Below are 24,790 nucleotides of genomic sequence, written 5' to 3'. Positions count from 1 at the left end.
TCCGTTTTCTCTTCACCTCTCTCGAGATTTTCAGAGAGCATAATGCACCAGCGTTTGCAGTCTTCTGAATTTCGAGTCCTTGGGAATCGACTAATTGCCCTGTATCCTCATTCGTATACTTCCCGCTATTCTCTTGTGCATGTGTGTTGCATCCATCCAGGCTCGAGTGATCTGACGAGTTATTCCTTTCCTGTACCTCGTTATTTCTCTGCATAACTGTAACAGCGAATTCTCGTTTACGTGCACGCTTCGAGAACGTGTAAATCACGTCGCTATCCTTGAACGACCAACCGTTCTCCTCAATGTGCAAAATTATCCCACTCTGCCTCAAAAAATCCCTTCCAACGATTATGTCACGGAAACAATTCTCAAGGATGATAAATTTATGCTTAAATTTCATGTTATTAATACAAACAGTAGCATACATCTCGCCAACTGATATAACGCTGCCCACAGCTAACGAAATGTTCCATTTTCTCGTCTTCATGAATTTATTTCCATCCCTCTCTAACAACTTGGCTGTCTCCAAACTTAGCGTAGAAGCTGAAGCTCCGGTATCTGCAAATAATACAAAGCGTTTCTTGTTAATCTTACATTGAATGAGAGGTTCGAGGTCTTGCTGAAAACAGCCTTCTCCATTCAAAAAACGGCCTTTGTTTCTGCGTTTTCTCCCGGCGGGTGACAGAAGGTTTATTTGGGGACGCTGCTGACCTCCCTTTCCAGCGGGTTGGTTCCTTTTATTGGTCTGTTGACATTCCTGAAGTTTATGGCCCTCACAACGGCAGCCCCAACAAATTATCTTTGCAGAATTTTTATTGGCCCCCGCTTGCCCAAAAGTTGCATCAAAAGAGGGTCTCTTTTGTCCTACGGTCGTGTCACCGCCAATACCCCTTCTTAGAAACGCGGTTGTTTCACAGCCCTTGATCCTTTTTCCTAAACCTGGATTCAGAGAGCATAAGGGTAGCTGGTCACTCTCGGTTCCCCCCTCGCTTGTCCTCGCGGACAAAGCCAAATGTTTTCCTCCTGTTCTTCGTGAGGTGTCCTCTTCAGTGTTGCAAACTTCAGAAAATGATAATTCCGTCTCACCGGCGAGCGGTGAAAAATAAAGCCTTTCTGAATACAACCTTCTCTGAACAATGGCTGCTTCAGATTCCAATTCCTTCAAAGTCTGAAATTGCATTCCATACAAATGCCTTCGGAAACTAGGGTGTGCATGAGATAGAATATGTTCTATTACTTCACATTCCTCTGTCTCTTTTTGCCTCATAGAAAACAGTTTTCTCATTCGACGGATAAACAAAAACAGAGATTCTTCGCTCATTTGGAAGCGATTCAGAATCAAACGGTCGATCTCATTCTTATAATCTACAGAATAATATTCTTCTAAAAAAGCATTTTCAAAGCTCTTGAAATCTTCAAACGGGCGTGAAAATCTAAACCAATCCCCTGCAGCCCTCCTTAGCGAAAACGGAAGAATCTTGTCAAACAATGACCTCTCCGAAATGTCCATGACATCTTTATAATTCCGCAACTCCTGCAAATAATCATCCTGCGAAATCTTGTCATCGCTCCCTGTGAAGACTGGAATCGGTAAATTTGACTTATCGAGAATTTTCTGAACTTTTTTCTCCTCTTCCTTAGCACTCTGCTGTTCAGTGCGAGATAAAGCAAGATTATTTAATTCCCTAATAATTTCCTCCTGAGATTTATCGCTTATATCCTGATTACCCAATAGCTGTCCAAGCAAATCTCTATCAATTTGTACTGCCATTTTTTCTACTTTACTTTTTCCACTTCGTAATAACATTCACTTCTGTACGATCTTCGTTGTAAAAATTAAAAAATCTATCCGTCCGTCAGTCCGTCTATCTTTCAAACTTATAGACCTGACGACAATTTATACAACAAGATATATCCTGGACAATGGAGCCCCCATATGTGAAAGTCGTCGGCCCCCCTATCCCTCGTTTCTATCCGGCCCTCTGGATTACTTCCTACTTAATCCCTCAATCTCTCCTTTCACCTCACCCTGGGTGCCAAGCGAGCAGATTATATTTGCGCCGGAATTACAAAAGGGGGGGTTTCACATAACAATTTATATTTGTATGTCCCTGGTTCGTTTACACATATACAGCAAGTGAATATACAACTGGTTAAATGGACAGTACCGTAGTTCTTGAAATTATAACATTCTCGTAGGATATATTGGTTTATTATACGTAGTTATATATATACATATTTTACAGAGCGTTTCCATGAGTGTCTTGCATAGACCAAAATTACCAAATCTCTAATAATATAGTTGCGCACCTATGGCATAACCATCGGCACTTCCCTTACCACCGAGTTAGCAAAACTATCTCGGTGGGCCTATCCTCAGCTTAAATGATATTCCGTTACAAATGCGTTTCCTTACGCCTTCTCTCTTTCTTTTGGGCATCAATTAATCAAATACGGAAATATCCTCATAATCAAAGCTTTTTCTAAAAGGGGACTTGGGACAGCAACAGGGGCTGGCATAACCAGATGCTACATTGTTATATCCAGTTTAGTCACCAAAAGTGGACTAAACTTGAGGAGACGTTCCTCTTTCGTCGATCAATGGGGAAACACTGTTTTTTTCGCTAAAGCCCACTGGCTCTTTTTATAGCCGGGGTAAACGTCCGTGGACGTGGACCCCGTAGCGTTGGAAAATTCCACTACAACGGTCTCTTGAAAGACTGCTAGCTCCCCCAACCGGGGAGGTAAAAACAGGGGAATCTAACATCCAGCAAAGCACATACACTTACATGCAATAATAACATAAAAGCACACTCATGGAAACATATTACTTAACCCTACACCTTGTAGCTGGCCAGCAATTAATTATTACAATATACCAAAACCAGTAATGGTCAATCCGACCGTTACACCATGCCGCCCCGTGAAATTATTTTCGCCCTATTAAATCAATATTGTTTTCAGTTTGCAAAACAATTGGATCTAAAAATTTTCTTGCTCTCTTCACCCGCAATGTATGATTGTTTTCTGTAATGCATTGCAAATTACAACATATGTTGTACATGAAAGTTATAGAAAAAATAATTATATTTGGAATGCATTTATCATGCATTCTCTGCCATTCAAAAAAACCGTTTGTGTGCTTGTTATTCATTATTAGTTAATGTGAAATTGTACGTTCTGAAAAAAATATTTCAAATCGTTTATTCCAACACAAATGCTTTAGTACCGACTTCTATACCTTTTTTGCATAATTTGTGAAGATAATAACATCTAATATTAATAATAATAATAACAATATTGTTATATTATTATTATTAGTAGTAGTAGTGGTATTAGTAGTTTTATATTGGTACGTTTATCCTGGTACTTGCCCCCTTCCCCAGACAAAAAATCGTGGGTACGCCTCTGCAACAATCACAACATACATATTACCAGAATATATCAAACTCAACGGGAATAGCACGTTAAAAGTTACACAACGCACGCACGATGCGAACATTCTTCAAGCAGTCAAGACCATTCTAAATTGCTCCGGTAGAGTTCCTTCGGCAAGATGCATCATCTCGTCTCCATAGAACTCTCCTCACGTATTGAACACATCACGCGATCGTCTGTCAAGCTTCTAGACGTTGGGAATGTTCGCGAGAAAGTATATTCCATTGAATAACGTCGAATGCCAGTTGCATAACTGCGTACGGTGTAACACTTCCACCTCCACGTCCAAGATACAATTGCATATTATGCGTGACTGAGTGACAAGTGGAAAGTTGCGTGTGGGCCAATTCTGTATGATATTTTTCATACCTGTGCGCATGAAATATTAAGCAGGGGTAGAGATAAAAAAAAGTACCCTTATGCCAGCCCTGTGTTTGTCTCCTTTACACTTTATTCTTTACACTTCTTTTTTTAAAAAAACAACAGAAATCCACTTCGAAGTATGTCATTAATCTTGCAATTCTTTTCGGTGCCTTAATGAATTAAGCTGCTATCTCACAATGTCGAAACTTTATTTGAGAACTGCGGACTGAACAGTGCGGGCACCCAAGCACTGACTGTTTACAGTAAACAGCTTACTATGCAATGGAAGAGACGTGCAACTGAAATTCAGTGCTGGTAGCAGACGTCGGCGCTATCGTGAAGTTTGACTTTGCAGTATTTTCTTGTAACTCGATAACTCTTGTAGAACATCTCCAGCTAACTGCGCGTGTCTAGCCAGCGAGCCTACGAGCAGGGGACAGCGTGAGCAATAGAGTAAGCTATAGGCGCAGAGTAGAGATGACGTCAGCGGTTCACTTCTTGATTGGAGGCGTCGGGAGTTATGACTCGCTCCCAAGGTGCAAGCGCAGAACGGCCAGAGCTGTTACGGAAATAATCTCACTCTATTATCGAGAGGGAGCGGTTCAATGTACAGTTCAATTGTTTAGTAAAATGAGCATTTTAATAATACGCATTTAAATATAAATAAAGTTCAGGAAAGTATAGTTTTAATAATTTCTACTTTCCCACACGATTCCAGGACATTTGTACATCCCTAAAAAACTATTCGGGACAGCAGGACAAATGATATCATTCCGGGATTGTCCCGGAAAATCCGGGACGTACAGCAGGCCTAAGTATGATCAGGCTATCAAAATCAAATCTATCAACCAGGCCAACCAACATTTTGACACAGTGTTCCAATGAATGAGGGATAGTCATTTCACATTTTTGGAATAGGTTGCAATGTTGCAATGTGTTGACTGTGTTCAGAGAAACGTCAGTTCAATTCTACTACAAAATGGTTATAAAATGGACAATAATGGTTTTGTTTGTAATATTCTTTTGTGCTCTCAGCTGTTGCATTGTTCCTCCTATTTGACGGCTGTGTTCTAGGTCTCTTCATTTCTTTATCATAGTCTCCAAGCAGTTTCTCTGCTTTGGAATAAATTTAATTAAGTTCTCAGAACTCTGTCTTAGATTTTTTTAAAAAAAGGTACCTTGACATGTTCACAATATTGAACAGTCCACCTTTTGCGGTGCCCAAAATAATGTTACACTGCATAAAGCAATTTGGTTAGAACAAGTGGCGGTATTTCAAACACCCCACAGGTTACACACTGAAGAAACTGAAGATATTGCTGAAATGTTTCTCTTGTACTGGAAAAGTCTTTAAAGTTTCTAGTTAGTCAAAGCAATTCCACAAATCATGCTACTTAGTGTTGATACTTTTCTGTCCATCTTGTGTCAAAGAACTTGAGAATGTTACGGTGTTTCCCTGGTTTTCTTGCATTGCATTTTAAAAAAAAACAAATTCCTTTATGAAGACTCAAGGGAAGAGATTATAGCTGATTTGACATTCCCAAATATAGCTTCTTACCGCAGAAATTCCAAAACTATCAGGAAATTGCAGACATTTGGTTTGCAGCCCCATCTGTTGTGTGAAATTACGTAATCTCCTTCCCATCCGTATCGCGTCATATACGTCTCTGAAGAAATTTTTAAGAACAAACGGATAAAACAGGTAATCTGGTAATTTTACTGAACCAAAAGGGGGGGGGGCGGTTGGACCCGTTTATTTAATTTCGTCATTGAAAATATGAAAAATTAATATTTATTTAAGATACTTTTACTGGCTTTTTTTTCCCTCAAAATGATAGTGGCTTGTTGATTCATATATGATTCTTTAGCATTAAATAATTATGTACAATTATAAATAAATATAATATCGTATTTATTTATGTACGGTCACCGGCATGGGACACCTTGATCCTGGAATACTCGCTTCCCTGCAAGGCGTTGTGTGTGTTTCATAACTCTGCGGTGATAAGTAGATTTTAATACGAAATTTTCAATGGCAACTTTTACCAGCCCCGTAGAGTTAGGCAACACACACAACGCCTTGCAAGCATGCGAGTATAGGTGTCACAGTTTTTTTTGCGGGTGACTGTACATATTTATGGCCTAGTAGGGAAAGTATTTTTTTAAGGAACGAATACAAAGCCCCATACATGGCATTTCTCATTTACGTGAAATATATCCGGGTAATTCGAATATCAGAATAATTACGATGTTCGAATTGCCTAGATTATTCATCAATTGTATCCTACATTTTCATTTTACCGCTTTTGGTTAACCTCGACGATGAGAGTGAATTATCGTTGGATTAAATTAATTCACCTATACTCTGTCCCAACTATCTCTGGAGCAAACGAACGAAAGCAAGTCTCTGCACAAGTAGTGACGATTGATTTGCTTTATTTTACTTCGCCTTTTGTGCCACTTTTGGCTAATTTGCGAAGATGGGGATGATTGTTGAAATTGATGAATGGACACTCACAAACATCCATGCCAAGGCCAGGATTCGAATCCGGGACCCCTGGCGTCGTAGAGAGATGTGCTAACCACTCCGCCACGGGAGCCGGCTGACGCGAAATGGCTCCAACAATGAACACATGAAAGGAACGGAATTGAGTTAAGGGGGGCGACTGCAGCTACCAGCCTTCGAACAGCGTGTATTACTTCTCTGTGGCCACTAGATACCCCCACAATTTCACTATTTGGATATGTGGCTATTGTTAAACCAAATACCTACTAATCAGGGTAGGGCATGAAAAAAGAAACAAAAACTATCCAAGTACTAACTAACTAACTAACTCTCTAGCCTTCTTAAACCCGAAGGTTCATGGCTGCAGCAACACACGCCTTCCATCTTTCACTATCCAAGTACTCATCAACTAAAGTCCGCCCGGCCAAAGAATGGACCTGAGGAAACCCAGACTTTCCGCCTCCAGTTCAAGGGGGAGAAGCAGTGTTGCTACCGGCAGTGTTGCCACATGAAGGGAAATTTCCCTTTTGCAGGGAAATTCCCACCCAATTTTTAGCCGAAAGGGAAAAGAGAATTTCGATGAAAAATACCACAATTTCAGAGAAAGTTGAAGACATCTAACTCCACGTTATTACAGCTCATGTTAATTTTCAATTTCATATCCACATTTCACTCTGTTTCTTCATATCTTTGCTTCTTTGAATATAAGTCCACATCTAAAGTGGACTTAAAACACCAAATCAACCAACCAACCAACATAAGTCTACATCTATTTATATTTGCGTTACGTTTATTGTACGTCGCTTTTATGCATCTTCGGATAATTTGCAACGATGAGGATTAACGATTAAATGGATTCCTGACCAGGATTCAAACCTAAGACATCTGGCCAGGAATGTGATTTTTTTTTCCATACTAACATGGACCAACGGAAATACTATTATTACTACTACCACCAATAATAATAATAATAATAATAATTATTATAGCTTGTGCTACTACTACTACTATTATTATTATTTCTTGTTATTATTATTACATGATTTGTTTAGGTGAAGGGAAGAATGGTCCAAGATGGGAAATTTTGCACATTGGAAAGGGAAATTGTGCCCTCATATTGTGGCAACACTGGCTACCGGTTGCTACAGCTGGCAGCCGACGAGAAGAGCGCTGGCAGAAGAGGTGTGACGTACTGCCAGGCGACTCCACTCTTTCGCGTGGGGGAGGTGCTCTTCCGCCAGAACTCTTCTCGTCAGCTTGACAATGACCCGCCAAGAAGAAAACAAGAATTCCTTCTCCCCGACCACCCCTAAATTCTGCAAATGAACCTGACCCTCCCTTTCCCTCTGTGCCCCGTCTCCCTTCATTCAGCGATCTTCTCGTCGGCTGCCGGCTGTACACGCCTGATTTTTGTCCAGTCGTACACGACACCTCTTTCTGTCAACAACCCCCCTTCGCTCACATTTCAGGGAGAGGCAGGGAATCTGAGACCCATTCGTTTGCTACGCGGCGGCAACCATTACGCTTGGCCTTGTTGAGGTACCACCTGTTTCGAAAACGACCCAAGACGAAACATTTGGCAACGCAGAATACCACGAGAATTTCCCCTCACCACGGCAACTGGACAAAGCCGATGGTTCAGCGGTCCATGTGACCCTCCATGGCTTTCGACAGAAAATACAAAAATAGAATTTCCAAGTCCATTCTTTGGCCGGAATCATTGTACGTGCCTGGATAATAGTCATAGGCGCCGACTCCATGGGGCTTCGGGGGGCTCGAGTACCCCAATATTAACGAACGTGGGGGCAGAGCCCTCCAAATAATTTTGCTTAAGAGGATCTAATGTATTATTTTGCTTCTCTTGTAAATTTTACTCTGAATTGTGCCACATGAACTTTACTTTAAATACACATTTGAAATTTTCTATCAACTTTGGGGGGCTGAGACTACTAAATCATCAACTTTTGGGGGGCTATGACCAGAGACAGCAAAACACGGGACTTATTACTATATACTAAGTATGTAATTATGAGTATTGTTAAAATATTTACTAAAATGGGTTTCAAAATAAGCTGTTCATGAACTAGGAGAGTGGATGGTACGTTCGGGCTACAAATGGCTCTCACATAACATTCAGAACGAGATCATTGATATATTAGGGAGATCTGTTTTGCGCTCCGTCGTAGCAGATATTAAAAGTGGTATTATTTTGCTATTATGGTTGACGAAACTTGTGACATATCCATCCGTGAAGAATTAATATTCTGCATTCCAACTGCGAATAAAAAAAAATGATATTTTTGAGGAATTCATGGGTTTTTATTAGGGGTGTGCGGGACGGGATCGGGACGGGAAAAATTTTCAATTTCCCGACTAAGTCATTTTCACTTTAAGTGATGTCTGGATTAAAAACTAAGAATTTACGATAAGTTCCAGAAATTGACAATGCATAAAACGTCGAGAAATAACGTCATTTTAAAATGAGCATTCGGTATTTCCCGACTGCTCGGGATCCCGAGAAGTCTGGAAATCATTTTCCGAAGTCGGGATCGGGACGGGAATTTTTTTTTTTTTCCCCGATCCCGGTCCAGACTTTTCGGGATCCCGCACACCCATAGCTTTTATGAGATTCCGAACACTGAGGCCAAAACTTTAAAAAGGGAGAGAGTGAGTCATTCATTAATTTATTTCAGTGAACAGAGCTGCCCCCCCAATAATTTTGACAAGTCGGCGCCCCTGATAATAGTATACCCATTGTCGAAAATTGATATTTTCAACAGGGATAATTGATTAAGAATTATAAATAGTTAACCACTCTGCCACCACTCTGAACAAGTCTTATAAGTTATAACTAAAGCTCGGACTTTAGGTTCTAAAAATAGGTTCTAAAAATCCTGAAATAGGTTCTAAAAATCCTAAAATAGGTTCTAAAAATCCTGAAATAGGTTCTAAAAATCCTAAAATAGGTTCTAAAAATCCTGAAATAGGTTATAAAAATCCTAAAATAGGTTATAAAAATCCTGAAATAGGTTCTAAATATCCTGAAATAGGTTCTAAAAATCCTGAAATAGGTTCTAAAAATCCTAAAATAGGTTCTAAAAATCCTAAAATAGGTTCTAAAAATCCTGAAATAGGTTCTAAAAATCCTAAAATAGGTTCTAAAAATCCTGAAATAGGTTATAAAAATCCTAAAATAGGTTATAAAAATCCTGAAATAGGTTCTAAATATCCTGAAATAGGTTCTAAAAATCCTGAAATAGGTTCTAAAAATCCTAAAATAGGTTCTAAAAATCCTGAAATAGGTTCTAAAAATCCTGAAATAGGTTCTAAAAATCCTGAAATAGGTTCTAAAAATCCTGAAATAGGTTCTAAAAATCCTGAAATAGGTTCTAAAAATCCTAAAATAGGTTCTAAAAATCCTGAAATAGGTTCTAAAAATCCTAAAATAGGTTATAAAAATCCTGAAATAGGTTCTAAAAATCCTGAAATAGGTTCTAAAAATCCTGAAATAGGTTCTAAAAATCCTAAAATAGGTTATAAAAATCCTGAAATAGGTTCTAAAAATCCTAAAATAGGTTATAAAAATCCTGAAATAGGTTCTAAAAATCCTGAAATAGGTTCTAAAAATCCTGAAATAGGTTCTAAAAATTCTAAAATAGGTTCTAAAAATCCTGAAATAGGTTATAAAAATCCTGAAATAGGTTCTAAAAATCCTGAAATAGGTTCTAAAAATCCTGAAATAGGTTCTAAAAATTCTAAAATAGGTTCTAAAAATCCTGAAATATGTTTTAAAAATATTAAATTAGACTAAAAGACTCCTGTAGTAGCTTACAAAAAACCTAAAATGGTTCATAGTTCCTGAAAAACACTACTTAGATACAATTGTTTAAAACAAAAATTCAAAGGAACCGTGAGAAATTTTAATGGATATATAACCATCAAAAATATAAATTTTCTAACCAAATGTTTATTTCTATGCATCATTTTCAAAATGATCCACTAATTGTTGTAAAACTAATACTTGTATCATTAGCAATTTTGCTTTCTAGAATATGCTTCAAACAAGTTAGTCATTGAATTCTTTCGTTACGAAACAGAACAAATACCTCTGTGTGATGTAACAATAATATAAAACCTTAAAATATATACAAAAACATAAGAAAAGGTTTGATTTGGGCACAAAAACCTAAAACTTCATCAGGTGTTGCTTTTTTTAATGCCTCGCCGTTCTGCAGTCACGCGCTATCTCGGCCCAGATCCAAACTGAACACTGTGTATGTAAGCTATCCATTGTTTGTTGGTTTAATCATTATGTATGTTTACTATGAATACTTTTTAGTATTTAATGGTACTACTGTTATTATGTGTTCCATCGTCTGCTAATGATATACATTTCAAGTCAAAGTTAAATAAATAAATAAGGATCCTAATGCTTTAGGTACATTTTTGCATTTTCCTGGCTCAACATGATACTAGAGAAAACATAGTTGTTTCTTTGTTTCCCACTCTCTTCCATTAAATTTGAATGTTTGTTTTAAGACAATTTTATGCACAGATGGGCTAATCGGGACTAGACCTCCTACAGTTTAAGGTCTAATAATCCTCCACCGCGTATGCAACCATTTCTTTCTTCGTATTTGACATCATTAAGTTTTCACGACAATGGCAATATACAGGGTGTTTCCGTCACATTGATTCAAACTTGCAGGGTGGATGGAGGCTGACCCAAGTGCCAATATGAGATAAGGAACAAGTGAAAGTTGAAGCTTGTAGATTTAAAGCGGACGTTACTACAGTGTATCGTAGCACTCTATGACGAAAACGTTACAGTCGGTGTTCAAAATGGCGGCCCCAAGCGTCGAAAGAAGCTCCTTCGTGTCAACTCTGGAGCCGATCTGACGATATAGCAAGGATTCTTGCCAACGGTTCATCCTCACTCAAACGGTTACAGATGTTACAGCAGATGCGACAGAGCTTCTTGCAATGCTATCGTGCCTGCATCGACACTGGGGGACGCCATTTTGAACAATTACTGTAAAGTTTTCGTCATAGAGCGCTACGATACACTATAGTAACGTCCGTGTTATATCTACAAGCTGCAGTTTTCGCTTGTCTTGTTCCACTGTCATATAAAGCCCCGAATAGTTTTGGCTCATAACTTCTTAATGGTGCGTTTTCGGACCAGGGTTCCATATCTCATACAGGGTTGCCACAATATGAGGGCACAATTTCCCTTTCCAAATTGCAAAATTTCCCTTTTTGGACCAATTTTTCCCTTCACCTAAGCAAATCATACAATAATAATAAGTATTAGTAGTAGCAGTAGCTGTAATTATTACTATTAGTGGTGCTGATGGTGGAAGCAGCAGCAGTAGTAGTATTTCCGTTGTTTCATGTCCGTGTGGATAAAAAATGTTAAATTTTTCACATATATGTCAGTTTCATCAGAATCTATTTAATCGTTAATCTTCATCGTTACTATAATCCGAAGGTGCAAAAAAGCGATGTACGTACTTAACAGAAATGTAGATAGATGCAGGCTATATTCAAGGGAGCAGAAAAAGGAACAGAACAAAATGAAAATGTGAAACTGAAACTTAACATAAACTGTAATAATGTAGTCAGATGTCTTAAAATTTCCCTGAAATTGTGGTATTTTCATCGAAATTCCCCTTTCACCTTTGGCTAAAATTTCGGTCCGAATTTCCCTGCAAAAGGGAAACTTCCCTTCATGTGGCAACACTGATCTCATATTGGTACTTGGATCAGTCTCTATCCACCCTTCAAGTTTGGAACAAGGTCACGGAAACACCCTGTATAATAATAAAATAAAGTAATAAACATCCATTACTTGTCCGGCATTCGAACCCAGTAACACTGTTTTCAACCTGTGCACGTTTATCCCTTAGACAAGTAGTATTGTTTACATAAAAAAAAACTAGGTAAATAATGATTGGGATGTACTTCCGCGGAGAAATCGCCCCTCCCAAGTGCAATTCCTGGATCCGCCACTGTTTTGAAGCCACTTTTCTATCCTCCCTTGCTGAAACAATGTTACTACTTCAAGGAACATGCAAATCGACACCTACTTTTCATTGCCCATCCTCTCCCCTCTTGCAGTCCATCGAAGTACTGGTCCATGGCGTCGAAGCACAGGCCTCCCACATCGGCAACCTCTTTTCGCCAGGAAGAGGCCAGCCTGTAGGGGTTGTAGACGTCCAGGAGAGACTCCAGAGTGTAGTTGGCGGCTGGGACGTCCGCCAGTGCGGGCGCCAACGCTAGGCACAACAACAACACGGGACCCATGTCAGAGTGCAACTGAAGAACCTCGCTCGGACCGCAGTCGGCTGCAGTTTCAAAAACTTTCTCTTCCTGAACTCGATCTGCTCTCGTAGCCAATCGTTCACCGGCGCGCGTACATGGAAATTTGACTCTCGTTTTCGTTTCAATCAATGTGTGCAAAGGCGCTGTTGTTCTTAGAACGCAACTCGTGAGCTTTCACAGTTACTCATTTGTTTCGTAATTCATTAACTAAGCGTGTCAGGAATTTACTGTCTTCATTTGAATTCTTCAGTCTTTTCTCCGTACTTCGCCGTGACCTTTCTCTTCTGGGCCAAAGTTTGGTAAAAATGTCATAACCGGGAAATGGATTTCTTCAAATTTACAGGAGAAAGTACTTACGGAATTGAGTTTCTGTGTAATTTCGGAAGGTCGTAGAAGTGTTTTCTCGCATTTTTCAATGTATTTGGCCGCTAAATCATGTATTTTTCTATAATAATGTCCGTCCGATGCACGAAATCTGTTGCTTGCATTTCCATCCATGTATTTGAACGGGATGTTGCGAGTATCTGATGACGTAATCCCCCGGTAAGTGTTTCCAAACGCACAGTTTTTTCACTATATTGCCCAACCTAAAGCAACCTAACCTAACCTTACCGTGATGGTGCGTGGGGCTATCGTGAATGGTTTTTGGGGCTATTCGTGAATGGTTTTTGGGACTATGCGGGAATGGTTTTAGGGGCTATTCGTGGATGGTCATACTATCCCGAATGGTTTTTGGGGCTATGCGTGAATGGTTTTTGGGGCTATGTGGGAATGGTTTTCGGTGCTATGAAACACTGCTTTGCCGTTTGAAATACAACGCTAGTCAAGATTTGCCCGCCATTTTGCGTGTTCAGGAAGCGCGAAAAGAACGAACAATAATTACTCGATATGTCGACAATATATACTAATTTCGTTAAAAAAAAGCGAAATCCCTTGTTAAACAATGTTTCGCAATGCGGAATAGGTAAGTACGAATGTAAAAAAATAGAGAATGAGCGAGTTAGAGCGATTTCCCGCATATGGTAGTTTTACCCAAAGTTTTATCACAGGAAAATATTCTGGCAGCCTGCTTTATAACAACACGTACTGATACATGCTAACACTGTGCGAATTAAGCTTTTTGGTTTGGGAGACGGGGGGGGGGGGGTGCCCACTCGGTGGCGAATTTGTAAATTCAATTTGGTAGTACGTTCATTGGATATGCAAAATTGTGTGTTACCAGTATGAACTAACCTATTGTCTGCAGTTCTGGCTAACTTGTTATGCGACTCTTGTCATCTGATAACTAACTTTGGGCAGAAACTGGTTCATAACGTTCCCATAAGTGTTCTGGTGTTCCTCCCTATTGAAAAAACTCTGTAAAAAGTACCTTCTTCCATAAGCAAGGATGAAAAAAACTGTTTATTTAACAAATCCAAGTAGCCCTAAGCATTTAAGGTTCCGTTGATGGAAAATTGACTAACCAATCGTGTTCCACACAGCACGCCACACCATTAACTTACCAACACTAACCATTCAGCTTTGATCTGTCGAAAATGGGTTATCAGATAAAAATCATCGAATATTCTGTTTATGAACTTCCTTATGAACATAAACATTAGCCTTGTCACTGTGAAGGACTTTTAATTCAATGGAAGCGTCACACTGTAAATTGTTCGCGACAACCATTCATAATGCACAGCTCTTCATGGATGTATCCGATTAAAATAATGTGCAATGGCATGCGAACGTATCTCCATAGACGTCACTTTGATCTCGATGCATTACCGAAACGCTAAACAAATTTTAAGGCATTTTTGTAACACCTCGAAAAGGAGCAAATTGGTACAAGAATTCAGTCATAACTTTTTACTGGTTAAAGGTACGTCGAAAAAACCTTCACCATTGCATTTCTCGTGAAATTCTAGCCCATTTTGATATGTCGCACGACCCCCTTCCCATTTAAAATTCTGAAGTTGAATTCAAGATGGCCGCCGACCGTGTGGGTGGCGTCAATGTGGTTCCCCCTTGGCCAGATAACGATTGGTCATCGCCAATTTCAAATTCCATGCCGCAGTGGCCTTGTACTGAGGGTGTTAAGTGACTTATTGAGCCACCCTGTAGAATATTGGTTCTCAATCTTTTTCAGTCTGGGACCCACCTTGAAGGATATTACACTCCATGGGACCCATAAGCATGATAGCCGGCATGTAGATGTAGGGGTGTACACCCAGTTTATAATCATATTTTTGCTAACATCGGGTACCTTAAGAAGCCCTTTTTTACGCTTGCTTAAACAAACTACACATATTTCATTCTAGAAAAGTAAATATGTAATTTGAAACACTAATTTCCTTTAGTCTAACATCTAACTAAATACACATGCTGAAATTGAAAACATTATTTTATTACTCACCTAACTAATGTTACTAATACAATAGAGCGCGAATAACAGAAATTTAATGTTTAGACTATACAACTCGAGTTGAATTTAAATTGTTAAAACAATATATCTTAGTAATTTAATTATTTATCTATTTATTTATTGCAATTTCCAGTACAGCAGAAGCCATTTTAAACCGGAAAGACTGAACAGTAAAACAGTACCCTAGTGTTAAAAAGAACACACGAAACAAGATAAAATAAAATAAACAAAATATAAACATAAATATAAACATAAGCAAGCCAAGACAGTAACAAGGTAAACAGATTACTTTCACAATGCATTACTTATGTACATTTTTTTCTAAGTTGGTGATAAAAGACGAATATGAACTGAAAATATCTACTTGGTTTGAGATGATATTGAATTGGTTCGGTAGCCTATGGATTAGTGATCGTTGTATGAGTGATAGTCTGGGAGTTGCAGTGTGGAAAGTCTCCTTGCTCCGTGTTTTATGTCTGGGCACTCTGAGGGAGAGTTCGTGGAGTGGGATGCTGCATCTTAGGTTTCCATTAATTATCTTATGTAGTAATTTCATATCTGCAACGTATCTACGTGATTCTGAAGTATTTATTTTTGAAGTTTACAAGCAGATCTCTCTTAGGTAGGTGTCTCAGGGCCGGCACTCTATATCGAACGATGGAGAGCAAAAAGCTGAGAACACTCTCGATCTTGGAGGTATGAGAAGGGGCAGCCATGTTCCAGATGGGTGAACAGTATTCTAGAATGGGGGACACAAAAGTTTTGAAGTAAATGGAAAGTGCTTTAGGGTTATGGATTTCGGTGAATCTGTAAAGTAAGCCTAGCATACGCATTGCCTTAATAGGTTTCTAAGACACAGCAAATAAATTTTCGAGCCCGAATTTGCCACCCACCAAACGCCCCTCGGGACCCAGCAGTGGGTCGACATCACACCCTGAGAAACGATGTTCTAACCTACATCATTAAACGTTTTGATAACATTTACACGTAATTCAAAAACACTTAGTAGGGGAGGTCGGGTAATATGAGCATAGTTAAGGTTTTTCATTAAAAAACTAAAAATCCGTATTCGTTACAGTTTTAAACGCTTCTCCGTTTGATTCCTCAGCTTGTTTTCTTCTTTAACCCAAAATATATAAAAGAAGAAACAGATAGTTTATTGTAAAAATAATATTTTACAAAATAATGTCAAGTTGCTCATATTACCCCAGACACGGGTAATATAGACCAGGGGTAATATGGGCCACTGCAAATAAAGCTGGATATATATATAAAAAATACTTTCTTTCTTAGTGCACCTGGTAGTTATTACCATTTATACTCTACACAAGCACAGTCCACCACAAAAGGAATGTCTCCATCATCACCACCCAAAAAAATCATTTGCAGTTTTCACATACAAAGGTAACTTCATCTTCCTCAATGTTTACACTGTCCTCATGTAACCACTCGCTGCTATTCTCGCACCTTAACCATTTTCCTCCATTGAAGTAATTCCTTCCTCCGCAAACAGGACTCATACAATCGTCATGTGTTAAAGAATGAATAAATCATTCATTAATGTATTTCATTGCTATTTGTTTATTTACTTATTTCTCTATAATATTGTTAAATTACATTAATTTCTTTAATTTAAATGTTCTAATGACCAGAATAATTAATCTATTAATCTAATTTTGGAATATTGTACAGTCGAAAATAGTTGATCATATTTCCCCATTTCTGGTCATATTACCCCGAATACCTCTGCTCACATTTCCCCAGACTCAATGATTTGAATTACCATCTGTTGTGGTAAGGTGATGTATTCAAAATTTGGGTGGTACTTTAATATCATACGGACTACCTCATTTGTCTAACCAACCTACCAGTACCAGTGATATATATTGCTTTGTGTAATTGTGTTACATAGGTTAGACAAATGAGGTAGTCCGTATAATACTAAAGTAGCCTTTGGGTAGCCACTTTCTCAAAAACGGGTATTTGTCCCCCCCAAAAAACGTACATGCCATATATACACTATTGTTCAATAACTGTACACAAGTTGAAAATAGGATGCCAATGAGATTCGGAGTTAATGTTAGATTTAGGTTAGGTTAGGTTAGGTAAAATCTAACAGAAATAAAATAAAATATAAACAAAATTTTTATTAAAATTAACATACATGAAGCCGTTGTTTATATTCTCAGTTCTTAGAAATACAGGGTGATTCAAAAGTCTGGAACCAAGGGAAACTCTGTTATTAGTGTACTTAGCGAAAAATGGAAGTGTATACCTGTTCTGACCTCTTTCTATTTCTGAACAAAATGGCTGCTTGATTGTTTATTCGTAAACCAACATAGCCTATTGCTGACAACCAAATAAATTTAGTGTATATTTCTTTTCTGTCCACATGTAAATTATACTGGTGCATTTGAATTATCATAAAATTTAACCTTGATTTTAAAGTTAAGTAACAGTTTTTAAGAGATTGTATAATACAAAACGATAAGTACTAATTGGTGCACACTGGATTAGCACGTCACGGTGGTTGCCCAATCCCGTTGCGCGGCAGAGTTATGAGACTTCTTTATGTTGCGACTACACTGAGTCGTCTCGGGACGTGATGTTGAAGAAATTAGAACATAATTTCCTAACCTTTATAAAGTTTATTGTCGTTTCATCTTAATTAAGATCAATCACAGCGTTATAATATCACTATAACCACAAACACAATCAAAATACAACGAACTTTCTCTGGTAAATTAGGCTGTAACTCACATACACATAAAAAGCAGGCTTAATTCAGGAAATTCATGTTACTTTTTTCTTCATAAACTTTTGCATTCTCGTTTAATATCTAAGAAACTAAAAGTTAAAATAAACAAAACAGTAATTTTACCTGTAATATTATATAGACGCGAAACTTGGTCCCTTACATTGGAAGAGGAACATAAATTGAGAGTATTTGAAAATAAGAGCCTTAGGAAAATATTTGAGCCTAAAGGGGATTAGGAGACAGGTGAGTGGAGAAGGTCACATAATTTAGAACTACATAATTTGTATTCATGTCCAGATATTATTAGAATGATTAAATCAAGAAGACTTATCTAAGACTTAGATGGGCAGGCCATGTTGCACGAATGGGAGAGGAAAGAAGAGTTTACATGATTCTTGTTGGGAAACCTGATGGTAAGAGACCAGTAGGAAGACCAAGACGAAGATAGAGGGATAACGATGAGATGGGCCTAAAGGAAATCGGTAGGGATGGAAAAGGGTATATAGATCTTGTTCAGGATAAGGATGCCCGTGTTGCTGCAGCCATGAACCTTTCGGGTTCAAGAAAGCTAGAGAGTTGGTTAGTTAATTAACTCAAATACATGGACGTCCGCAGGTTTTTTTCCAGGGAGGGGCAAGGAATGTATTTTTTTCCATGGGGGGCAAACAAGGCACATTTTCCCCCAAAATAGTATCGTTCTCTAAAAAAAACATTGCTTAAATTTGAATTTATGATGTTCATGCAATAATTAACACATATTATTGTGGCTCAAATGAAATTATATGTGTGAAATACATAATTTTTGGTTCACTTTCATTTTCCAGGGGGGGCACGGCTCCCCTTGCCCCCCCTTCCGGACGTCCATGCTCACATACACATCTTTTTACATTTTACACTTAACATTATTTCTTCTTATCGTTCTTCGTTGTCATGGCAACCCAATCAACAACAGATATATCTGTGCCAGATCGGATAGTTTTACAAATTTCTATAAACCGGAAATGACTTCCGCTTCCGATGTCACTTTTAGTTACTCACACAAAAAGAAAACTATACATTTGATAATATTAACACAAGCAAATAAAACATAGTCATGTTGAAAATAAACAAGTAAAGCATTACATATGGTAAAAATGAACGAGACGTATCACAGTTTTATATTGTGGATTATGGCCACACAATGGATGCGAACTTCCGCACCAGCCAGTCCTCAATTTGTCTTTGGAGAGCTCACAAAGAGGCATACGTTTGCATTTCCCAACTGTCACCAGAGGAGCTAACCGAAAGACAAATATCGCTCACTGAGGAAGGAAAAGATCTATGCCCATTCCATGAAAGAGTCTTGCAGACAATCTTTCTTCTGAAAAGACAACAACCAAACCGTGGACACTGGTAACACAGGGAAAGCGGAAGCACTTGCATCACAACTTTCCCATCTTAGGAGAAACGTTAGGAATCTGGTCTTTTTTTCCATTTGTGAGGCTGTTTTCACATCTCTCCTGTTGATCCATGTCTGCTACGGTGGAATAGTTTACAAATCACACGCAATCATTTGACTGGTAGCGTCCTCGCCTTGTAATCAAGGGGTCCCGGGTTCGATACTCGGTGGAGGTACATATTGGTTCGGATCCCACTTTAAACTGTAGGTCCAGTCCCGATTAGCCTTGCTGTGCATAAAGTGGACTTAAAACACCAAATCAATCAATCAATCAATTGACTTGTTTTACTTCCCTTTTCTGCAACTTTTGGCTAATCGCGAAGATGATGATGAGTGATGATATGATGAAATTGCTGAAGGAACACTCACAAACAGCATCCATGCACAGGACGGGATTCGAACCCGGGATATAATCAATACCTTTTCACGAATATCTTTGCACGTACCGTACGGTACTTCTTAGCGAGTAAGAAGTAAAGGGTGTCTCAGGAAGACAGGACGTTTTGAAACGTAGTTATAAGCAAGAGAATAAATAGTTGTAAATGAATAGTGCGGAGGATGCTATTATATAATGATAAGTCGACGCGCTAGCAACGTTAGCGAACAACTGACTTTGAAGTCGACGGAGCGCGCCCACCAGCTGCAACAATCACATTCAATGCACAGTGTTGCCACACATCTCCTCTACGCCACCTTGTCCCTCCGCGCACAAGCACCTTCCCACGGTCTCCACATTGAAGTAGCAAAGTACGACAACAACGTATCCGCAGTCATGTGACTGAGACTCCACGTGGAGTAGACGAGCAGAATGACAGCTGCGCCCATTGGCTGAAGGTTGGGTGTGATTGGACGAAACCAACTCACCCGCTATTTATCCCCACCCACGTTTGTGGCGGCGAGTTTCTTTAGGTCTTCGACGTTAACGAAGTAAACGGTCTATGTTGTCATATTTGGAGTTAAAAAATTAATATATCAAGCACCTGCCTTTAAAATGCATATCTATGAAATATGTACTTAAATGTAATAGCATGGCAAAGTATAGAAGGTCTCCAATTTTCTTAGAAAAAAGCAATTTCCAAAAAATGGTAAAATGATGTATTTCAAAATTGTGGTCTAAATATGGGCTACTAGTAGCAATATCACAAAAAGCAATTAAAATTTTAAAAAAACAGTCATTTATAATTTTATAATTAAAACATTATAAAATTCATATTTGTGAATAATCTGTTGTTTTGAATATCACGTGGAATGTGAAATATCGAAATTAAGAAAAATATCCAAATATTTGTTGAAAATGTGATCTCAACATTAGACCTCATGTCATAGCCCATATTTAGACCATCACGCTATTTTTCTTCTTCAATTTATTTTCGCTCTGTGTGGTACATTTTCACAAACAAATCATGGCATTATAAAAGCCCACATTCGTTTTATGTACCGCTAATATCATAACCTATACAAAGAAATTCAGAAAACGCTGAGTTAAAACATACCTGCAAAAAGTTTTCGGAGGTCGCAATTCTATAACAGTGTCCAAGGCCGAAACTAACCACCACTTTCTCTTGCGAATTGGCGCCGCGACCTTTGTCCTTGACAGATAACCAGTTCCCATAGCCTCTGCCAGGCTGCAGCACACGGGAGCGCTGATAACTCCAAAACCCATATTTAAACCTTCGCTCATATTTAGATCTTCTCTTCTACTAGAACTAGGATTTGTATGTAATTACATATTCTTTACCTTTCGAGATACATACCTTGAACACGAAGATGTCAACGAATTATGAAACTGACATCATTTTGCATAAGTTTTCTGTTACATATTTTTACATATTTGCTAGGATTTTACATATTTGCTCATTTACTTTACATAAAACGACATATTTCGGCAATTTTTTTCCTATCTTGATCCTTTTTCCTATATTTTCGATCTCTGAATCATGATGAAGAAAATTTGTAGCTCATGTGATGTCATATTTTCTAATCAATGAGATGGATGTATAGTGCTTATGGTCACCTAAAATTGACTGTCAAGTCGAAAGACTGGCTGAAGAGAAAAAAATACTGGAACTATTATTTATCGAAAGATGTTGGAGTTTCTCCCCCTCCCCCCATTCTGGTTACATATTTCCGTTTCGCTTTTAGGTTTAGACAAAGCACCCTCGCGTCAGGTTAAGCTTGAAGCAGGTTTTATGTATTAATCCGCGCGAGAACGGAGCTCAGAATCATCCGTGCCAGTCTTGCCTGAACCGCCGAGCTCTTCGTATCGCAGACAATGAGAGAATCGGCAGTATTTGCAACCCCTCAACATATCAAAACCCGTACATGCATATCATGCGGAATGAATTTTTGCTACTTTTTGTCTCCTGAACAATACAATTTTTAAAGTACTTTCTGCGCATAGATTATGTAATAAATGTGTTCCTACTTGATATAAATCGCGAAATATCTTCGAAACATGAGGCCCGCTGTTAGGGAACTCGAGGCCCTGTGCGAACGAATCTGCGAGGCCCCTGTATTATGAAAAGTGAAAATATCATCCGTTTTTCGCAAAATTCTTCGCTAAAGCAAACATGCTTATTAGTATTATGTAATTCTTAATTATTATCTATTGTTATACCCAGCGCGTGTTCGTATTATCCCCTTTTACCATCAATGAGATCTAAAATTTGACACCCTGTAGAGGAAGGTGACATCAAGGCAAACAATTTTTCTTAATGGCTTTTGCTGATTGAGACCTTGTTTCTCTCCTTAAAGCCCTAGAAAAGATATCCTTTGTGTTTTCAGCCATGTACAGCAAATTTATTGTTCAAAACCAACGACCACTCACCTGGGTCTATAAGCAAAAGCAGCACTAATCTATCATCTGGTGCAGAAGATGATAAATGTAAATCAAGTCCATTTTTCAAAGGTTTAACAGTGTTAAATTCAGGTAAATTATGTGTGTGGGGGGAGGATGTTCATTACGTTACATAAAGTTTAGAAATATCACACAAATACTACATTTTCTATATCTTTTAAAATATCACTTGAAGTGCTAATTGGCTGCTACTGAAATCATCCCTTACTACACACTCCATACTACGTTTGATGATACAGATATTTATATCACCCAAGAAAAGATGGACAATATTCAATCATAGTGCCTAGGGTACATTCCACTCCCCGGCCTAAACAATAGAACTCCCCTTCATTCCCAAAACTTGGGAGCTGCAAATCCCCACCCATACTCATTACTTTCTTAAAAGAGAGCATTACTAGATTTGCACTAATGGAGTACCAAACACTCGGAAGACAAGTTTCATCTTGCCGCCAGAGAAAGCCTTCTGCGGTTGTAAACAGGAAGGGTCCAAAAGAGCCCAGCGGTCCTTCACCTTCAGGAACTTGGTGCAGACTTTTCACCTTTTCTCAATTTGGCCAGATTGTAAATTCCAAAAGCGCGGAGCGCCACACCCTCAAATTTGTTGGCCCTCAGCTTGAAGAGTAGAAAAATAACCATTTTATGGTGTCTGTCCTCGTCGAGCAATTCGCTATTAAAATTTCCACCTGAGCGCTAGTGTCGCTTCCAATATGGCCGCTCTACGTAGGATAGATCTTTGTTTACATTCATTAGTAGTACGTAATAGCAGCGTGTTGTCATTGCTGGTATGGAAGAAACGTTTCAATTACGCGTTATATTTAAATATTGCGAATATCCAGGAACTATAACGAAGGGGAAGCTGTCCTGAGAAAGAAGCATTTAATTATGATAGGCAAAAATAACACGGAAAACGCAGACGAAACTAATGTATACGCACTGGTTTTTCAAAGCTGTGCTGTTTCATCTGCACTGCACCTCGGTTGTAAGTGCCTAACTGGGGCCCTCAGAAATGATTTGAAAATAAAGCAATTCACCTGTATTGCAAAGCTTGGGAGGAAATAAAAGAAAACATGCCGTTGGAGGTTTTTTTTCCCAAAGAGGAAGGCTGGTTTAATAACAACACCGGATAATGATAATAATAATAACAATAACAACAATTTCATTAAGGCTATTTTCAGTCTTCACTGAAAAATTAACATACTGAATGAAACAGAAACATTAGCATGTCAATTATGTTTTTCTGACTTACCTTCATGATTACTGACATTAATTAGTTCTCAAACTATTTTCATATTTGCGCTTAATCGACTTGCACCTGTTCCAAATTACATACATAATACATTGTTTTCGAAAAAATTGTTATATTCTTAAAGAACAATTTAAAACTTACTTCCATGGCAATAAAATCGTCTTTCCGAAATATTATTTCGGAAAATAGAGTGAGCAGACTCGTACATTCTTCGTAATATCCTTGCCGCATTTCAGTTATGCCAATCTTGTCAATCAGTTGTTTTCTCTGATGTATTTAAACATTTCATTTTGTTGATCCCTCGGGGTGGAAAACACATGTAAGCTTTTCACTTCTCCTGAACCACAAAACGATTTAGAGCAAAAACTGAACAATATACGCTACTTTTTCGCAAGATCCCCATGCTTTGAACGGCTTCAACAAGGCGAAGTGCAGTGAGGTGTCCTACGTGGAGTGGTTCCTGAAAATCTCACCAGATGGCATATCGGATAATTTTAATCGCGAATAATATATGATAAGAAATCGAGGAAGTTTGGATTCACAAATACGACGCTGTTCCTTGTCGGCGAAATTTGACTGATGGCTTCACAAGAATGGACATACAGTTGTCCGTTACTAGAATTTCAAGTTTGTTATAGCAGAATATTTATATTCACAGGAATTATGCTTTTCTTCCTTTTCTTCTGTCTATTCGAATACAATATCGTTTGCACGTACAAAAAATGAATGAATTACTGATTTAGAACCGCGAGGCCCTGTGCGGTGGCACGCGTCGCACACTCCTAACGGCGGCCCTGGTATACGTATGTCGAGCACGCACAAAAAAAAAAAGGTGAAAGTAAACGACATGCCCCTCTTGAATTTAATGCCGACTTATTGTTTCTCGTTTAGAAAGAAATAAATTTATGAAAATCTTGGTTGCTTCGTTTGCAATACATACGTTACTATAAGATACACGCACATCAAGTTTATACTACGAAAAAAGCATGATTTGCTATTGGTGATATATACAATGTACTGAATTGTCTGCTACTATTAGTCTGTTTGCTTTCAATTTATGAATCACTTCACTAAACCAGGAGCCAAATGTTGGTCTGTCCATTTCTGCCCTTCCGTTGCAAGGAACAGTAAACATGCGTCTTCAACAAAGCCTTCATTGCCGCCAATGGGTGAAACAATAAGCCTCCCCCCTCCCCCGGTGATTGTTTCAGCCCTGGAGATGGTTTTGCACGCTCCCACGCTCGAAGCAATGTACGCCCCGCGTTGACGCATGCCTCGTCCAAATAATTAACATGTTGTTTTCTTCACAGCGATATATTTTAATACCGCGGATATCCTTTTGTTGTCAAACAACAAACAATCGTTTCCTACTCCTAAACTCAACCGCAAATCATTCAACATCCGAGACACAGTTCGTGCGCACATTGACGACAAATCACGTCACGCCCTGTTT

The 24,790-nt window shown here is 38.6% G+C and overlaps 1 protein-coding gene across 1 annotated transcript in view; it reads right to left on the bottom strand.

Annotated features, from left to right (window-relative positions):
• The window catches only part of LOC145981469 (nose resistant to fluoxetine protein 6-like), a 146,937-nt gene extending 134,324 nt beyond the window's left edge, over nucleotides 1-12,613 (bottom strand). The window contains exon 1 of the mRNA XM_083114700.1: nucleotides 12,397-12,613. Within this exon, the coding sequence (XP_082970826.1) occupies nucleotides 12,397-12,613 (217 nt within the window). The remainder of the gene's footprint in view (nucleotides 1-12,396) is intronic.
• Nucleotides 12,614-24,790: the final 12,177 nt, after the last annotated feature.

The sequence above is a fragment of the Lepisma saccharinum genome, chromosome 29 (assembly GCF_977018435.1).
Source record: "Lepisma saccharinum chromosome 29, izLepSacc3.1, whole genome shotgun sequence".
NCBI classification, from domain to species: Eukaryota; Metazoa; Arthropoda; class Insecta; order Zygentoma; family Lepismatidae; genus Lepisma; species Lepisma saccharinum.
The sequence above is the reverse complement of the archived record's forward strand: the minus strand, read 5'-3'. Positions and strand labels throughout refer to the sequence as shown.